The sequence below is a fragment of the Plecotus auritus genome, assembly GCF_963455305.1.
Source record: "Plecotus auritus genome assembly, chromosome: 7".
In the NCBI taxonomy this organism is placed as follows: domain Eukaryota; kingdom Metazoa; phylum Chordata; class Mammalia; order Chiroptera; family Vespertilionidae; genus Plecotus; species Plecotus auritus.
In genome coordinates, this window is record NC_137774.1 from 166,529,529 (window position 1) to 166,549,491 (window position 19,963).

The following is a 19,963-nucleotide window of genomic DNA, read 5'->3' on the forward strand; positions in this document are numbered from 1 at the left end:
TTTCTTTTAACCCTCTATTTTTTGGACACAGACATATTTTGAATTTTTTAATATGAAACCTGACATCCAAAAAACAAAGGAGGAGAAAACAAAACTCATTAGAAATACTTTTAGAAAAACAATAACACATCTTTTTTTTTTTTTTTTTTTAAATTGATTTCAGGGAGGAAGGGAGAGGGGGAAAGAGATGGAAACTTCAATGATGAGAGAGACTCATTGATTGGCTGCCTCCTGCATGCCCCCATTTGGGGATCAAGCCCGCAACACAGGTATGTGCCCTTAACTGGAATCGAACCAGGGACCCTTCTGGAGGCCACGCTCTATCCACTGAGCCAAACCAGCTAGGGCAAACCCCACATATTTTAATGTTACAGCACCTGGGAAACCATCAGATCTTATTAGTGTTTTATGTAACAGTGGAGATTCTTCCTCTCTCTAAAGCCCTAGGGTTTAGTTGTTTCCTTTTATTTGGTCCAGAGCACCGCAAATTCCAAGCTCCAGCCTTGCTGAGTAAATAGCACCCTAAACTGCTCCAGTCTGAAGCAGGCCCACGGCTCTGCATGGGTTACAGGTGGGATTTTCAGAAGTTTTTGTTTCCAGAGCTCTGGGTGGCTCCTCACATCTGTTAGGCTCGGCAAACAAAAGGGAAAGAAAAACAGACACACGTTAGGGCCTTGGGACTCCTCTGGAGAGAACCTTTAAGCCTTCAGGGACTGGAGGGGAGGCTGTGTGCAACTGGTACTCAGAGCAAAGAAAGATGAGCCCAGGATGCAGGCAGCTGGATGCGCCTCTCCCAGAGCAGACCTAAGTCCCCCTAACACCCCAAAGGTGCGGGGAGCAGAGCAGTGTGCTCACACTCTCATCTGTCCCATCGATGTAAATAGTGAACCTACTTCAAATGAAGAGCAAATAGTCTGCAGTCATCACATGTAATATATTACACTATATTATATATATTACACATATGTATACAGGCATATAGACATGTGTACATGTACATATATAATTTCAACCTCTCCCCCAGGGGATGGGTCGGACATCCCCTGCCCCACATCTTGAGCAAGTTCGCTCCCCTTCCCAGACCTGCCAGATCCCGCAGGGTGGAGGCGGGCGAGGCTGCGCTGGGCAGTGGCCACCGCACATCCGGGCGGCCTGCGGCAATCTGGCTGCGGGCTGTGAGTAGCATAATGGATGGAGGCCCTGCGCACTTATGGGCGGCGGGGGCGGGCGTGGTGAGAGTCCCCGGGGGAGGAGGGCAGGGCACTGGGCAGGGCACCGGGCCGGGCCCCTCCTTCCGCCTTTTCTTGCGCTTCCTGTCCTCCGGACAGGCGTTGGGAGCAGGGCCACTGGCGAGTGTGTGCAGGTGCTCCAGGCACCTACGGCGGCCAAAGGACCTGCCTTGGCGAGGACGGAGGGAGACCCCAGGGCACCATGTGCGCTCTCCCCGGCCTCCGGGGGCCCAGGGCGCCGCCCCAGCCGCTGCTCCTCCTGTGCCTCCTGGCGATGGTGCGCCCAAGCTCCGCGGATGACCATCCCCCAGGTGTGAGGGGTGCAGGACCCAGGAGGGGCGGAGGGCGCAGGAAGGGGTGTGGGGGGTCTGCAGGGCCCGTGCGCGCACCCAGCACTGTGTGGGAAGGGGCGCGAGGATGCTGGCGAGGCAGGTGAGCAGTGACGGTCGCGCCTTCCATTGGCCAAGCTCGGGGTTATCTAAACTGGATGAGGGGATTGGGGCGGGTAGGGGACCTCCTCTCCAGGGCGTGAATCTGGAACCCACAGGGCCTGGGAGTGGGGGCCGGCGGTGGGAGGAGGGTATTGTCTCCATGTTTCAGAGAAGAGGGCCATAGGGTGTGCGGGTGGCAGGCACAGGCAGGGACTGGCCTCTGGGAAAGTGCTGTATGTATTCTGAAAGCCATTCACCCAGGGCTGAAATAGCACCTACTTTCTTCCAGCAGGCAGGTTGGCTCTGAGGGTGTGAAACAGCAATGCAGCAACAACCAATCAATCAAACAAAGCCTCACAACTCATAGGAGAGAGGGGGGGAGGGGAGAGAGAGAGAGAGAGAGAGAGAGAGAGAGAGAGAGAGAGAGTCTGTTTTTTACACCATGGTCTTTGACAGTGAAGTTTTGTGTGGTGGTTGTTTCGTTAAAGACAAATTGAAAGAGGTATTTGTGGGCAAAATATTACCAAAAGCAATACCAAGTTTGCCATCGTTAGCTTCACCTGTTTGGAATTACTTTTCAGTTGAAAGCATTCCACCTGTTTGCTAATGCCCGCTTACTCCTGGGTTATAAGTGTCAGTGTTAGCAGCCACTTAGGATAACAGACCGCCTCTCGAGCTGGCAAATACTGCCCATCAGTTAACCAAAATCGGAATATTATGCTACACAGGGTTTTCAGCTTTTCCTAGGAATTCATTTTTTAGGGGCTTATAGATTTTTCATCAGATACTATGAAGATGGAAAGGTAATCAAAGGACATGATTATTAATTTTTTTTAAATAAATGTCCTTTCAAAGGCCTAGTTGTTCACAACTTGGACACAACATTTTGGCTGCTTCAGTTTCTAAATGTCCTTGCCTCACATCTCTTTTCCATTCACACTGAGTACAAAGGACTGTCCAGGCCATTTCATCTCCTCCCCTCCCCCTCCCAGGCTTTCCTTGGTTCTCCATCCCTGCATCACCCTTCATTCACCCCAGAACACTGGGTTACTCCTGGAACTTTGCTGTTGGATTTGGCTGTTCGTTGGAATTTCCAGGGAACTAAAAAGTGCTCCCTGGATCCTGCCCTCAAAAATTCTGATTCAGCCCTAGCCAATTTGGCTCAGTGGTAGAGTGTCAGCCTACAGACTGAAGGGTCCCTCCCGGGTTGATTCTGGTCAGGGGCACATACCTCAGTTGAAAGCTCGATCCTGAGGCAACCAATAAATGTGTCTCTCTCATCAATGTTTCTCTCTCTCTGTCTTTCCCCCTCCTTTCCACTCTCTCTAAAAATCAATGGAAAAATATCCTCATGTGAGAATTAACAAAATAATAATATTAATAAATAAACAAAAATTCTGATTTAGATGGCCTGGGATTCAGCCTGGACATCTGGAGTTTTTAAATTCCTCCGTGTATTTAATCATGTGATCCCGAGCATGTTGAAAACCTAGGCTTTAAAGGGATAGGTCATCCTCAAGAGTGCACTGCTGGGTAGTTAGTTATTCTGTTGGCACCAAGGAGCCCAGGTTTAACCTGACATGCAGAGGAGGCTTCTAAAGAGAAACAAGCAGGCAAAAAATGACCGTGGACTACATCAGCAAATAAAGTGTATGCATGTACGGCAAACGTCTGTGTATTACAGTGGCAGTGCTGTCCTTTCAGCTTCTCTTAAGGCAAAATTATGCCATAGAAAAGGCATGCGGTTAGCATCTAATTTTAAGGAAGAATTAAAAGTTGTCAGGCAACTTCATCTTGTTTTATAGATTCTGCATTGATCTCCATGAGATTCCGTTTCCTGTTTGCTAAAGGACAGTGTGACGTTTCCTGCCATTTTTAAAAATTGAGATGCTTTGAACTACTTACATATAGGGGTTCTAGAAACCAAAGACTTTTGGCCAAATTTTAATATTAAAAATGGTTATACTTTTTCCTATTAATTGTAGAACTGTGTGCCTTGCATAGGCATTTTATTATGCAGTTTATATACATAGCATTGTCTATAAAATATTATTGCCCAAAATATTCCATTTCAATCTAATTAAAGAAGTTCTAGATTTAAGGCTATAAAGCTATGACAAATGAAATGTTCAATCTCTGATTTAATCTGGGATCTTAAGAGTTAAACATTTTGGGGTCAAATATGAGAATTTTAGTACAGATATATTACATCAGTATTGTTTTTAATTTGTCATATTAATTATTATAGGTAAGAGATAAAATGTCCTTTTACTTAAGAAATATATGGGGGGGATGGGAGACATCTGACTGTGTGTTAGCTTTTATTGACTCTGACTTTGAGATGAGGAAATTGGAACTTAGTGAGGTTAAATCATTGTCAAAGCACACTTAGTTAATTAAGTAGTAGAGCAGGAAACTTAGCATTGTTCAGCCCAATTCCAAAGCTTATTTTCCTAAACAGAGACTCAGTTGTGGCTCTGGGGTAACTGGGTATGTCTGGGAAAGACTGGAACCACCGACAGAGAGCACAGTGTGTGAGTCTAAATCAGGGGTGGGCAAACTTTTAGACTTGAGGGCCACAATGGGTTCTTAAACTGGACCGGAGGGCCAGAACAAAAGCATGGATGGAGTGTTTGTATGAACTAATATAAATTCAAAGTAAAGGAGCGGAGGGGAGGGCAAGAGAACCGGATAGAACAGCCAGATCCAGCCCGCGGGCCGTAGTTTGCCCAAGGCTGGTCTAAATCCTCCTTTTGAGCTGAAGGGCTTGCTGACATGGTGCGAGTTCTAGAATAAAGTTAGGCTCAAGGATTCACCCTAACTCGTAGGCTGTTTCAGTTCAATAAGAAATGTAAAATACCTTTGTAAAGGAGAACTATGATTTGAATAGGAATATTCAAAAATCATTGTTATTACTATTACATGGAACAAATCAAGAGAATGGGTCCTGTTTATCCTTTGAAAAATGTTTGCAGGGGAGTACTTTGAAATGATCGCTTTTAACTTCTAGAGTTACATGGCCTATATGCTTCCTCCATCAACCCCCTGCTTCCTTCCTATATGCTTCACCTCCCCCCCCCGCCCCTCCCGCAGCAACTGCTTAGTAATAAATATTTGTTGGAACAAATATTATTTGAGTACCTAGATGTGCTGACATTGTGTTAGTCTATATCTATGTAGAAAACTTTACCAGTTTTTATCCTTTCAAGGTGTTTAAAATGTTTAAAGGAACAGATGAATTGGAATCATATCTTCAATAGAGTTGTATCTGATGCATCAAAATTGTGACCCTAAATTTATCATCACATTTAAAATTATATTATACTAGAGGCCCGTTGCACGATATTCGTGCAAGAATAGGTCTTCCTTCCCCCGGCTTCGCTCCCGGCCGCCCGGGAGCCTGCAAGTCCTCACTCTGGGCCAGAGCACCACTCCTGTACCTCCCTCCACCACCCTCCCCCCCACCTCATAACAGGCGTCCTACCCCTCCTGGCTGCTCCCGCACCTGCATATGCAAATTAATCCACCAGCTTTGTTGGGTTAATTTGCATACCCACTCCTGATTGGCTGTGGGTGTAGCGGCAGGACAATCAATTTACATGTTTGTCTATTATTAGGTAAGATGAACATTTTTTAAAATCCTCACCCAAGGTTATGTTTATTGATTTTTAGAGAGAGGAAGTGAAAGAGAGAGATGAGAGAGAAACTTCGATCTGTTGCCTCCCATACCCATCCTGACCATGGATCAAATTGGCAACCTGGGTATGTGCCCTGATGGGGAATGGAATCTGCATCACAACCTTTTTTAAAGAATTAATTTAACTTTCTCTCCTCTTCCTGGTCTCTGTCACACCTCCTATCCTCTTCTTCCTTCCCTTCCCAAAATGCTTCCCTTCCTGCAGCCGTGAAGAGGGGAAATGCAGAAAGCATCCTCTCTTGTTGGACTGTAGGAGCCAAAGGGGCCCAGATCAGGGAATTAGAGGCCTAGCCAGGTCAGGATGGTGTCCAGGTAGGAGAGCGGCCTCGGGTGGTGTGTTAGGGCCTGAGCACAGTAGGGTGGGTGCTCCCACAGAGGGCGGCCTGGAACTGAGCAGTGACCAGGGCTTTTTGCAAGCCCAGCTGACACGTGTTTCTGGCCCTGATCAGGGGATGAAGGTGAAGAGGCAGGAGAGCAGGCAGGATTTCTTTGGGGCCTGGCGCAGTGGGAGATTAGTTACATGTAGGGGGACAGACAGATCAAATGAGTAAAGCTAGTAAGGAGAATAGGACCAGGCTTTTCACTAGAAGAGAAGGAAATATACAGATCATGCATCATAGAAGTGTACAGTTGAAATGTACATAATTTTATTAACTAATGTCACCCCAATAAATTGAATGAAACATTTTTAAGAAAGGAAAAGGAAACTAGAATGAACCTTGGGTTGTGAATTTATGACTTTAAACATCTATTTCACTCTTATGTCTATATCTGTATAAGTAAATACATAGAAATGAATGTGTGTATAACTCTAGGTATAATGCATATGTTGTGTATTTAAATGCAGATATATTTTATATCCACTTTATATCTATAGTATGTGTGTGTATGAATGACCATGCATATCTTCTTAGCTCTGTCCGCTGAGATGGAGTGGAGATTTCCCAATAGTGATAACCATACTTGGCACTAGAGTTGAAATACTATTCTTTACTAATAGTAGCTAGGACTTCTTGGAGAAATAAATGGCTGATTTCAGGACTGGGGTGGGGTAAGTATAAGATGAGCCTGGAACATCTTGTGCCAGAAGCAATGAAGTGCTCAAGGCATGATGGGTCATGTCAAAAGGATACAGGACCAGAGGGAAGGGGCTCCCACTGGACGAAGCTGGGCCAAACTGGGCATCAAAATAAATAATAATAATAATGGACTAGTACCATTAGTACCCTCTGAATAATGCCCATTGTAGTCATGGGTATTCATGAGTATATACTGATATAAATTAAAGGAATTAAGTAAAAGTTTGATGAATATTACATAGTTTCAAAGTCACATCACACAAAATTCTTACAAATGAAAAGGAGAAAAAATGCAATTATAGTAGAGAAGCCTGCCAGATACGGCTTTAATCAAAGGATCAAAGTGAAAATTATCAGTAAAGAGAGAAGTAAAAATGGCGTGCCACCTGACAGGATGCAATGAGAAGAACACGGTCACCTCTGAGGTATTCCTGCCAAAGAAGCTGCCTCTGAATCTAATCACATTACAAAGCAGCTCTCCTGTTACTCTCATAAGCATCAAGGTCATAAAATGTCAGGAGAGACTGAAGTGTCCCAAGTGAAGGAAAACAGAAGGACATGATAGCTGATGGCAACACATCAGCTGAACTGGGACCTTTTGTTAGAAAGTATATTTCAACAAAAGGACTTCTGTAGAAACTCAGATGAGGTGTGGCATGAGAGGGCAGTGCATGCATTCTTGCGTCACCATTTTCACAGCAGTATTGGGAGGATGTGCTGTAGGTCCTGTGCGGTAAATATGCAGTAATGTTTTAGAGAGGAATGGGCCATCAGGGCACCAACTTATTTTCAAATGCTCAGGGGAAACGTTCAGTCTACACTTGAAACTTTTCTGTTAGTTCCAGATTATTTGAAAAGAAGCCAAAAGAATTTCAGCTCTTTCTGAGAAAGTCTGACATTAAACCATAGGGAATAATTGAGAAATGGTCATAAGTGTATGTAATTAGGTACATTTTCCAAAGGAGTGTTCGTTCTCAAACAGCAGATTATGTGTTAAGGTAGTTTGTCCTAAACTGTAATCTATTGAAGTTATTTCTGTATAGCTGGCCTCACATATTCCGTAACATTATGTGAACCATAGAAAGAAACAATTCAGGACATACACAATGATACAGAAGAAAAAACCTCACAATGCTTTATTAAAAATAAACTCTCCATTCCTAATAATAGTCACTGTTCACCCATAACAAAATGACTCAAATAATGCATTGTTCCTATAGAAAGAATAGATGCTATCTTTAAAAATGGTGTTATTCTTTTAATTGAAAATTATTTTTCTGGCATTTTAAAAGTTATTGTGGTCATGTCATTACTAATGTCTCCCTACTCCCAAGACCAAATCTTTTTTTTTATAGCCTTATAATTACACTAGAGGCCCAGTGCATGAAATGCATGCACTGGTAGGGTCCCCTAGGAGCTGCTGGCTGCCAGCCGGGGCCTCCCTCCCTTCCCCCGGCCAGTTCTGCCCCCTGGTCGAACTCCTGGATGAACTCCCTGTCAAGAAGACAATTTGCATACTACGCTTTTATTATATAGGATAGTCCTGAGATCCTGAAAGAGAATTTAGATGTAATACTGGATTGATCTCGAAGCCTGAAGTGCTTCTGTGATGGAGCCAAGAGCCTGAGCTAGCTAGTAGCCAGGGCTGGCTTCCTGTTTTGCATTTCAAAACTCCATCCAGCAATCTGGGCTTCTTCCTAAAAGGTCACCAAAACAGGCCCCTCCTGGAGGGAGGGGTGGGGAGCTGCCCTGCACTCTGCTTGGCTCTGCCCCTCAGCTGTGGCCTGGTTGCTGGGGGCGGGGCTCACATGGAGGTGGGCTGGAGAGGAGGAGGGCATGGCCAGGCCTCACAAGGTTCTGCTAGGGGTGGGCTACTTTGAAGACCAAGAAGCACCAGCCCCTTTCTCTTCCTGTTCTAAACGAATGTTTAGTTTCGAGGAGAGGAAAGAAGCGTTGCAAGAAATGTCCACACCTTAAAATCTCTGCATCTAAACGATGTAGATGGAACTCAGGGCCAAGGAGCTGTGGAAGATGACAGAAAACCATTCTGTTGAAGAATGAGGGTGGAGGATGTACCTGTTTGGAAGTGAGGGTTCCTCCGCCTTGGCATTTTGGACTGGATAATTCTCCGTTGTGAGGGGCTGTCACTGTAACAGCATCCCTATGTAGTGGGCAAGTCATGACTAGGGCACAAAAAGAAATGGTCAAGCCCTGACCCTTGGTACCTGTGAAGGCAACCATATTTGAGAGTCTGGTCTTTGCAGAGATAATCAAGGTAAACTGAGGTCAGCCTGGATTAGAATGAGCCCTCGCCCTCTGACTGTGGTCTTTGTGAAGGAGGCAGATGAGAGATTTGGATACAGAGAAACAGCCACGGAGGGAAGATGACCATGTAAAGATGGAACCAATCATGGGAATGATACAGCTCCAGCCACCTCCCCTGCAGAGGGAGGAAAACAAACCTTTCATTTCTGCAACAACTATTAGATGTTGGCATTTTTGCCACCACCTGGGAAATAATGCCCCGTGGAAAATTGCCAGCAATGACTAGGAAATGGGAGAGTACCATAACTTGAGGAATGCTTGCAAGTACTTGGCACCATCACTCAATATTATACAACTTTGCTCACCCTCGCTTCTTTCTCTATGAAATGAAACCCCAGTAAGTAGCAAGTCAGTGGTGGAACTTGGGTTAGGATACAGAATTCCTGCCTCTCCATTTTGTATTTCTTTTTGTGACTCAGCCTAATCCTTTTGGGGAAGTTTTTAAGCCACGTCTGCCTGCATTTCCTGCCAATTTCCTTCAAATACCAGTGTCTGCTGATCAGCCTCCTGCCAACTGAAAGCAATAGGTTTACTGTTCTCCCTGTTTTGCTTAAAAAATACCTCTGCTGAACAAAGAACTCCTTGCTTTTACTAGTCTAACACCTTCTACAGACGGCCCTGCTCTTGCACTCGGGATGTTTGTATATGTTGCCTCTTAAAGGGATTTTCCCAAGACAAAAATCACAACAGCCATGCATGTTCCTTTGCACTTGGGGCTTGTTTGAGCCTGATCAACAAGAATGCTTTAAAGGGAGCAGGACGTTAGGGGGCAGGTGAAAGCTGGTTTATAGACATCGGATTGTACTTTTGTCACAGGATCTGGCAATTGGAGGTGGTCAGGATGGCTAGCATATTCTGGAACTATCCAAACTTCCCTACTCTCAAAGCTTGGTTTTTCCTTTTCCTTCTCTTCCTTCAACTTCTTTACGCTTAGATTTTGCCCAACCCAAGCCTAGACTCCTTTCTCTCCTTGTTCTAACTCAGGACCTAGGTGAGCCCTTCCGTCCAGGTCCTGGTGAGAATGTCCACAGCCTCGGAGCTCATCTCCTTATCTCCTCAGCATTAGTCCCCCCTCGCCTCCCGCCTCGCCCCCAGCTACTGCACTTCCACAGTCCCTTGAAGTTGTAGATCAGGCTTCCCACTCTGTAGCTCCCGTCTGTATGAAATATGCAGGCTGGTTACAGTCAGTACCAACAATGAGGGCTAGTCTTACGCCCTAATGACAATCAAACACACACTGAGGCCTACGCTGATATTGCTGTGATTCATGTAGCCTCTTGAAACCAAGCTCACTGAGCTTTACGCTCATCAGTGTCAAGCATGTGTCAGGTGCTCTCTAACTCTCTATAGTTATTTACGTGAAACAAGGATGACAACAATTTTTTCAGCTTCTGTCACTTTCTTATTGTTGCTGACGGTAAATAATAATAATAATGATAGTAAATGATGTCAGGCCTTCTGGAAAGGATGCTGCTTCAGGGGTAAGGAGTGTGTGAACCCTTGTATACTGTTCTGCCTGGGCTGGGTGGAGAAAGCAAGAAGGCAGAGCTAGAGCTCGTGCTGTGCATTCTTCCTTGGGCCGTTGCTGGAGTAGATCAGCTCCTTCCTTCCCATCCCATCTGCCTGGACCTTCCTGAGATACTTTCTCTTTCCTGTAATCTCTTAGTGAACTAGGCCCGAGAAGGAAAAGAAGCATTTTCATTAGGAAAAGATAGCCTTTGGGCAATGAGGATGTGTGCATGTGTGTCTGAGAGGCAGAGAGAATGATGAATATTAAATGTGGGTGGAGGAAAGGTCCTGTATTTCTGGCAGCCCAGTGAGACCCTAAGCATGGTTTCCTATAAATCACTGTCAGAAGGGAGTATGATTTAGGGCTTCATTCGTTAAGGATGATTTGATGGGAAAGTGCATTCCACATTCCAAAGCTGCAGGAGAAGGGACCATGCCTTCGGAACACCACGTACCCACCTGAGAATTAGGTTCTGCTGGGTAGATTTTTTTTCCTCAAGCAATATTGTAAATGCTATGTGCATGCTGAAGCGACAAAAGCAACCGCTCACTTTGATACCATTTCTCATACAGAGAAGAAAGGGAAATAACTGGAAATTAACTTTGAGCAAAGTACAAAAAAGTGAAGCAAAAACAGCCAGGGTTAATGTAAACTGAGTGAAGTTTAAGGAATGCAGCCAAACTGACAGTAACAAGCCTTTACTTTTGTTCTCTGGGTTGTTTGATGGAGTTGGAGTAGTTTTCCGAGGAGGTCAGGTCTGGGGCCCTGACGTCAGAGAAACAGTAGCCAGTGTAAGAAAGGAAGTTCCAGGCCAGTGAGAGAGGCTGAAATGCAAAACTTGTTTCTGTGACAAAAGTTTTCAAAAGAAGATGCAAGTGACAGAGGAAAAGTTGATTTCGAGGAGGCCCCTGCACCGGAGCCGCCGCTGGAAAGGAAGAGAGCTGGACTCCCTGGGCATCGCTGCGTCCTCTGTCCCCGGCCCAGTGTCCCCGTGCTCAGTGCTCTCTGCGTTCCTTCTAATGCCCCTGACTAGGGCCATCCTGTGCCTCCTGTTCTCTGTCCTCTCATCTGCTCTGCCTCCGCATGCCTTGCTTTTTCCTGCCGCTCTTATCTAATCCCTCAATGTCTTCATTTATGTTTTATAAAGAAGCTACAAATTGTAGGATAACAAATAAAAGGTATTTTTAAAGCCACTTAGTGTAAATCAATAGGGATTTTTCAGTTAAAAAAAAAAGACCATAGAAATAATTGAAAATTTGGTCACACTTAATAGCCCGGTATATTTCTGAATTATCTGTGGAGCATATAAGACTAATCAGATCTTCTTGAAAACATTATTTTTCATGACTAGTATATAACATGGTAGCCATTGGAAACTGGCTTTTAGCTAGTCACTTAATCTTGATAAGACTATATAATCACCTGTTCTTTTCCTCACAGCTTCACCTTTTACAAGTCTACCTGCTCGAGAAGAAATGCTGGCCAGATACTCCAACCTTTCCTTGGAGAGTCATAACCTATCCCTGACTGGTAAATGTGTCATATTTCATATTTCTCTTAAATATATATGTTTTTAAAAATTGATTTTAGAGAGAGAGGAAAGGAGAGGGAGAGAGAGATAGAAACATTGATGAGAGAGAAACATCAATCACCCACCTCTTGCACGCCCCCTATTGGGGATTGAGCAGAAGCTCAGGCATGTGCCCTGACTAGGAATCAAACCAGTGACCTCTTGGTACACAGGAGGACACCCAACCTACTGAGCCAAACTGGCCAGGCTCATATTTCTAATAATACGATGCAGAAATAAGCTTTTATTTTTCATTAAGCCACTGCATTTTATCTTGTGAAGTACTAATCCATACTCGTGGTCTGCTGGGAGAAACACTCCAGCCCCTAATACAATCACAGTATGTGTATAGTATATATAGTACTGTATAGCAGACAATGGGGACTCTGCCATGAGGATGCTGGGCTCTGGGTGCAAGGAAGGGGCAGCTCGTCTAGACATGGGAGCTGAGAAAGGCTCTCCGGCAAAGCGACACTGCGGGGAGAGGAGGGTTCATTCTGACTTGCAGATACTCTGATACAGTTTTTGCTGATGTATCTATTCAAATCACTCTGCATTGAGAGGAGGATTCACATATCTTGTGAAAGACCTTTCGGCAGCTCATTTGAAGATGCTCCAGGGAGCCCATGACAGAGCAGGAGAAAAACGAGTAAAGACTTCCGGGCTAAAACTCAGCTCTGCTTCCCCTTTTCATGGTTTTTGGATTTGACAACCCGTGTTTCAAAAGCAACCTCAGACTTCTTTAAATGAGTAAGAGTCATTATCTGTTTGAGTAACAATATTAAAAGTTCAAGTATCATTTGTAATACTTTAAACCTACTCATTGAGTCAATAACGAGTTTTATCTAATGATATGTCCTCTCATCTGAAAAACTGTTCCTGTACTTCTGTTTAACAGGAATCAAAGGTATGCTTTTTCCTCCCCAATCTGATTCCAAAGGGATGTTTGCACTGCACTTTATCACAGGACATTTTCATGACATTGTGCAACTTCTGTTTGTCCGCAAATATCCCCATTCCAATATTTAGAATGTTTCTTACTTGCTTTTTTATTGTTTGTGTGTTCTAGTGGTCAGTTTCCCTGTTGGGATGAAATGTTTAAGGGAATTCATGTGAATAATACGTTTGTCAATCCATTGACCAGACCGAGGGTGTTGGCTGTATCACACCATTCAGCTTCCAGTCCAGCAGGAGCCTGGGGAAGGAAGGTGCCCGGGGCGAGAGCGAGAACTGACTTTTTAGTTGATGCTGGGCTGGTTATTTACTTACTTAACCTGTTCGGAGGGCTTAACTCCTAACTACTCTTTCATTCTGCGACTGCTGCTAAAACCAGTATCCCTACTGTTACGAAGGCATCGTGTTCACAGTTCATTGCTTGCTTACCTTCACGTTGGCCTGATGAACTTGAGTCAGTTTTCTCTTCCTCCCAGGCCCCTGAACTTGGGCTTGCCCAGGTCTGAGCAATCCCTAAGTGCATGACAGCCCAGACACACTGTGTGCTACCACCACTAGGTTGTCCAATGTCCTCTCAAAAGCTCCTGCTAGCGGGCTTTCCCTCCCTATGAAAGAAAGGCCTATGTCTGATTTGATTTTGAGATACGTGCAGATCCAACGTCGGGAGCATGTTCATAGTGCAATAGACTTTTTGAATACAGTTTTCCCTTACTAAGTCCGAATTTGTTTTTATTTGACAAAAGAAAAGATTTGACCTTCATTTTGAAACACTGGTTGTCAAGACGACTACATTTACATGTGGGTTGTTGTTCTGTAGCCTTCTCATCAGAAAGTTGGGTTGTAGGAACTGCCTTTTGTGAAATACAGAATTCCAAACTGAAGATGTATTTACTAGAGGCCCGGTGCATGAAATTCGTGCGTGGGGGTGTGTGTCCCTCAGCCCAGCCTGCACCCTCTCCAATCTGGGACCCCCCTCACAATCCAGGACTGCTGGCTCCCAACTGCTCACCTGCCTGCCTTTCTGATTGCCCCTAACCGCCTCTGCCTTCCAGTCTGATCACCCCCTAACCACTCCCCTGCCAGCCAGCCTGATTGATGCCTAACTGCTCCCCTGCCAGCATGTTTGCCCCTAACTGCTCTCCCCTGGAGGCCTGGTCACCCCTAACTGCCCTCCCCTGCAGGCCTGGTCCCCCCAAACTGCTCTCCCCTGCAGGCCTGGGTCTCCCCCAACTGACCTTCCCTGCAGGCCCAGTCGCCAACTTCCCTCCTCTGCCAGCCTGGTCACCCCCAACTGCCCTCCCTTGCAGGCCTGGTCCCTCCCAACTGCCCTCCCCTGCTGGCCATCTTGTGGTGGCCATCTTGTGTCCACATAGGGGCAGCCAGCTTGTGTGTTGGAGTGATGGTCAATTTGCATATTATTCTTTTATTAGATAGGACAGAGGCCTGGTGCACGGGTGGGGGCTGGCTGGTTTGCCCTGAAGGGTGTCCCAGATCAGGGTGGGGGTTCCCTTGGGGCATGGGGTGACCTGGGCGAGGGGCCTGTGGTGGTTTGCAGGCCGGCTACGCCCCCCGACGACCCAAGTGGAGGCCCTGGTATCTGGGATTTATTTATCTTCTATAATTGAAACTTTGTAGCCTTGAGTGGAGCCAAGCCTCCTGCTTGCTCTGTGGCCGCAGCCATTTTTGTTGGGATTTATTTATCTTCTATAATTGAAACTTTGTAGCCTTGAGTGGAAGCCAAGGCAGGCCAGGGCAGTGGAAGGTTGGCTTCCTCCATCTCCAGGGGCAACTCAAGCCTCCTGCTCTCTCCAGCTCCGTGGCTGCCGCCATTTTTATTGGGATTTATTTATCTTCTATGATTGAAACTTTGTACCCTTGAGTGGAGGCCTGGACCTGCCAGGGTGTGCGGAAAGCTTGGCTTCCTCCATTACCGGATAAACCCAAGCCTCCTGCTAGCTCCGTGGCCGCATCCATCTTGGTTAGGTTAATTTGCATACTTGCTCCTGATTGGCTTGTGAGCGTGGCTTGTGGGTGTAGCAGAGTGATGGTTAATTTGCATATTACTCTTTTATTAGATAGGATGTTTGTACCAATATTGATTATTCAAGTTTGTCTATAAATGGTGCTTACAATTTATTTTCTTTTTTCTTCTGGCCATTTTATAAGCTGATCTCTCTTTTAGGATAAAATTTTTCTTGTAGAGAAATTCAGATGTAATACATTAGTTACAAATTTAGGACCAACATGACAATCATCCTCTTTCACTGACTCTGTAGATTAATTTGGGGATAATGTTTTTATGATATTGTGTTGTACTGCCACCTGTGATTTAGATGCACATTTGAGATCTATTAGTTATTTTTTTCTTTTAAAATATATATTTTTAAAAATTGTATTTACTTAAAGTGTACATGTTTAATATGATGATTTTACATAAATAGTGAAATGATACTAGTCAAGCTAATTAACATACCATCTTCTCACAGTTATTTTTGTGTGATGAATGAACCTGAAATCTACTCTTAACATATTTCCAGTGTTCAGTAGAATATTATCAAGTATATTAATGAATGTAGTCTTCATGCCTGTACATTAGCTCTTGAATCTTAATTCATCATACCCAGCTGCAACTTTGTACATTTGACCAACATTTCATTTCCCCTGCTACCATAGTCCCTGATAACCACCCTTCTACTCTGCTTCTAGAAGTTAAATTTTTTTTAAGATTTCACAAGTAAGTAAAATCATACAGTGTTTATCTTTCTCTGTCTGGCTTATTTCACTTAGCATAATGTCTTCCAGTTTCATCCATGTTATTGTGAAAGGCAGGATTTCCTTTGTCATGGCTGAAGAATATTCCACTTTGTATATACCACAACTTCTTTGTTCATTCTTCTATTGATGAACATGTGGGTTGTTTTGATATGTCAGCTGTTGTGACTACACGGCAGCAAGCATGGCAATGCAGGTATCTCTTTGAAATCCCGATTTATCCCCTTTAGCTATGTGCCCAGAAATAGGATTGCTGGATAATATGGAAGTTCTATTTTTTATTTTTTGAGGAATCTCCATACTGTTTTCCAAATGGCTGCACCAAATGACATTCTCACCAACAGTGTTCAAGAGTTCCCTTTCCTCCACATCCTCACCAATGCTTATTATCTTGTGTCTTTTCTATAATAGCCATCCTATCAGGTGTGATGTTTCCACTGTGGTTTTGACTTGCATTTCCCTAATGATTAGTGATGTTGAGGACCTCCTCATGTATTTTTTGGCCATTTGTAATTCTTCTTTTGAGGAATGTCTATTCAGGTTCCTTGCTCATTTTAAAATCGAGATGTTTTATTGCTATTATTGAGTGTTATTTATTTACTAGAGGCCCGGTGCATGAAATTCGTGCATGGCAGGGGGGGGTGTGTTCCTCATCCCAGCCTGTACCCTCTCCAATCTGGGACCCCTCGAAGGATGTCTGACTGCCCGTTTAGGCCCAATCCCAGTAGGATCCGGCCTAAACGGGCAGCCGGACATCCCTCTCACAATCCAGGACATCCCTCTCACAATCCTGCCTGCCGTCCTGATTGCCCCTAACCACTTCTGCCTGCCAGCCTGATCACCCCCTAACCACTCCCCTGCCAGCCAGCCTGATTGATGCCTAACTGTTCCCCCCAGCCTGTTTGCCCCTAACTGCCCTCCCCTGAAGGCCTGGTCACCCCTAACTGGCCTCCCCTACAGGCCTGGTCCCCCCACAACTGCTCTCCCCTGCAGGCCTGGGTCCCCCCCCAACTGACCTTCCCTGCAGGTCCGGTCACCCCCAACTTCCCTCCTCTGCCAGCCTGGTCACCCCTAACTGCCCTCCCCTGCAGGCTTGATCTCCCACAACTGCCCTCCCTTGTAGACCGGTCCCTCCCAACTGCCCTCCCATGCTTGCCATCTTGTGGTGGCCATCTTGCATCCACATCGGGGGAGTCATCTTTGACCACATGGGGGCAGCCATCTTATGTGTTGGAGTGATGGTCAATCTGCATATTACTCTTTTATTAGATAGGATAGAGGCCTGGTACATAGGTGGGAGCCGGCTGGTTTGCCCTGAAGGGTGTCCCGGATCAGGGTGGGGGTTCCCTTGGGGCGTGAGGTGGCCTGGGCCAGGGGCCTGTGGTGGTTTGCAGGCTGGCCATGCCCCCCAGTGACCCAAGTGGAGGCCCTGGTATCTGGGATTTATTTATCTTCTATAATTGAAACTTTGTAGCCTTGAGTGGAGCCAAGCCTCCTGCTTGCTCTGTGGATGCAGCCATTTTTGTTGGGATTTATTTAACTTCTATAATTGAAACTTTGTAGCCTTAAGCAGAGGCCAAGGCAGGCCAGGGTGTGTGGAAAGCTTGGCTTCCTTCATTGCCGGGGAAACCCTAGCCTCCTGCTAGCTCCGTGGCCACAGCCATCTTGGTTGGGTTAATTTGCATACTCGCTCCCGACTGGCTGGTGGCCATGGCTTGTGGGTGTAGCAGAGGTACAGTCAATTTGCATATTACTCTTTTATTAGATAGGATTTATTTATTTATGTATTTATTATATTTTATTTATTTTTTTAATCCTCACTCGAGGATATTTTTCCATTGATTTTTAGAGAGAGAGTGGAAGAGAGAGGGAAACACAGACAACACTGATTTGTTGCCTCCTGTACAAGCCCCAACCAGGGCCCAGGCCAGGGAGAAGCCTGCAACTGTGGTACATGCCCTTGACTGTAATCAAACCCGGGACTCTTCGGGCTGCAGGCTGGTGCTCTATTCACTGAGCCAAACTGGCCAGGGCTGCTATTGAGTTTTATATGTTGTAGTGCACTTAACTATTTTTAATAAGAGCTCCTGATTTAAAGCATGTCCTATGTAATACATTTTAAGAGGCTTTTTAAATTATTTTGCTTTTTGTAATAGGTCAAAGTAGACTTTATTTCAAGTGAAATGATACCCAATTGGACCCATTAAGGTCTAACTTGTCATTTTTTCAAAGATCACAATTTGGTTAAAGGTACATACACTTTAAAATGTTTAATGATAAAAATTTAGGCAGATGTAAATTACTATATGATTTTAAGAACAATCTTTTAAAAAATATAGTTCAGAAACTGAGCAAATGGTAAAGTCCTGGAAATGTACATGTCATGACTGCTTTTGTTAACACTCTAAAAACGCAGAACTACATTACTGCAGTTGTGGAGTCCTGGGGAAGTTTATACATTGTGCACCAAGTTCAATGGACATATTAGTGTGTTGGCTAACCTCAAAATATTTTAGACTTAGAGGTAAAACTCTTTCTACATATTTTGATGCTTGTGCTTTGCTAATAGGAAAGCAAGCAAGCTGTAGAAGCACCTGAAAGTATATGAAACAGGACACCACTCCACAGGTTGCTTCCTCCTCTACCCTTGACAGCTACAGATTTTAAGGAGATTAAGATCACAGCCTAAGGCTTTTGCAATTATGTTAATGTTTTAACAGAACTTTTCCTCAACAGTTGCCTGGGAAAGAGAATAATAAAGGGAACCACATCTGTGTTAACAAGAGAAATAATTCCTGAAAGGAATGTCAGATAAGGAAACTGTCTCAGTAGAGCACTACTGTTGATTTAAACTGTTTTCTATATTGGATTTCCCCTCTATGTAGCTTTTATAATATCATTTGGTTTTGTTTTCTTTTGTGGCTAATAGAATATTCCAATGTTGCAGTAGAAAAAAATATCACTTTGCAAAGACCTTCTAATGTAGAACTCACATGCCAGTTCACAACATCTGGGAATCTGAATTCAGTAAACGTGACTTGGAGAAAAGATGACGAACTTATTGAGAATAATTATCTCATCAATGCAACAGGAAAGATTCTGTATACTCAATACATGTGAGTACACCAAGTTTTAAGCTGGTTAGTTACATGAAATTACTAGTTAAATTCTAAGTATTTTTGTTGACTGGCATTTTTTCCATTGTTTTCACCTGAATGTTATTACAAATTTTTTTTCTTTTTTAAAATTTTGATTAATGGCTAAGTCTTTTCATTTTCATTGAGAGTATTTAGAGAAATAAGCCCATATTAATAACTTAAATTATCTTTAGGTTCACCATCAATGATAGCAAACAAATGGGAAGTTATTCTTGTTTTTTCCAAGAGGAAAAGGAACAAAGGGGCACATTTAATTTCAAAGGTCAGTATTAATAATTTATAGAGTTATAACTTCAGTGCTCTATTCTGAGAATACTACATCCCCCAATTTTTATATTATTACTGCAATACTAAACATAATGCAGCTGAAAGAAAACCATGTGCTTTCCATTGAGTCATAAGTGGCAACCTTTAAAATAGTGCTTCCCGGTATCTTCTCAGTGTTGGGTTTGTATTTCCCAACCCACTTCCACTTGGCTTCCATGCCCTAGTTTAAAGCACAGGGTCTAGTTAGAAAGACCAGGCTGCCAAGTTATTTGTAAATCACAGCAGTCTCTTGAACCTATCTATTCATCTATCTTAAATCAATCAATCTATCATCCTTCCATCCATCATCCATCCATCCATCGCTCTAAACTCAGAGCTTTCATAGTAGCCCTCCAGGTAACTGAGTCACTGTAGCTTAGACTGTGAAACTATGCATCCATCAGTGGCTCTAGGACTTGGAAATTTAAGGATACATAAAATTTAAAAATACTATGAAGATGCACAAAGGGTTGCTTGCTTTTGATCTCATCAAGTAAGGACAACCCCAGAATATAAACCACAGCTTTCCCTGTGGGAACGGACAAATCAAAGTATTTTACTCTTTCTGCCATTAAACCAAAACTTTAAAGGTCTCAAATTCATAATAAAGACTAGCCATTCAAGTTGGATAATTTTATCTTTATGAAAAACCCACATTCTGTGATAGATTAGTGAACATAAGGTCCATGCTGCTATTTAGGAAACTCAGTCTGTCGCCACATTAACTATTTTGGGCTTTGCTTCACTTTAATTTCCCAGGACACATGAGAAATCATTCTCAAGTCTGGCTAGCTGCCCTGACAAAATGTAGATACTGTTCCCAAGGCCCCATCAGTAGTGAACGGCCTGCTTCATCATTACTGGGAATTAAGATGGTTCACTCCTGTATTCTTCCTTGTATTCCCTCTACACTTACTGACTCATTTCCTTCA

The 19,963-nt window shown here is 44.1% G+C and overlaps 1 protein-coding gene across 4 annotated transcripts in view; it reads left to right on the plus strand.

Annotated features, from left to right (window-relative positions):
- The first annotated feature begins 1,120 nt into the window (after nucleotides 1-1,120).
- The window catches only part of EMB (embigin), a 29,161-nt gene continuing 10,318 nt past the window's right edge, over nucleotides 1,121-19,963 (plus strand). The window contains exons 1-4 of one of the 4 annotated variants that reach the window (XM_080678588.1): nucleotides 1,121-1,540; nucleotides 11,712-11,801; nucleotides 18,497-18,683; nucleotides 18,899-18,987. In XM_080678588.1, coding sequence (XP_080534714.1) covers nucleotides 1,432-1,540; nucleotides 11,712-11,801; nucleotides 18,497-18,683; nucleotides 18,899-18,987 — 475 coding nt within the window. In that variant the 5' untranslated portion in view covers nucleotides 1,121-1,431. Of the gene's footprint in view, nucleotides 1,541-11,711; nucleotides 11,802-12,487; nucleotides 12,592-18,496; nucleotides 18,684-18,898; nucleotides 18,988-19,963 lie in introns of those variants that run through there. The other 3 variants (XM_080678589.1, XM_080678590.1, XM_080678591.1) reach the window with 3 other exon arrangements.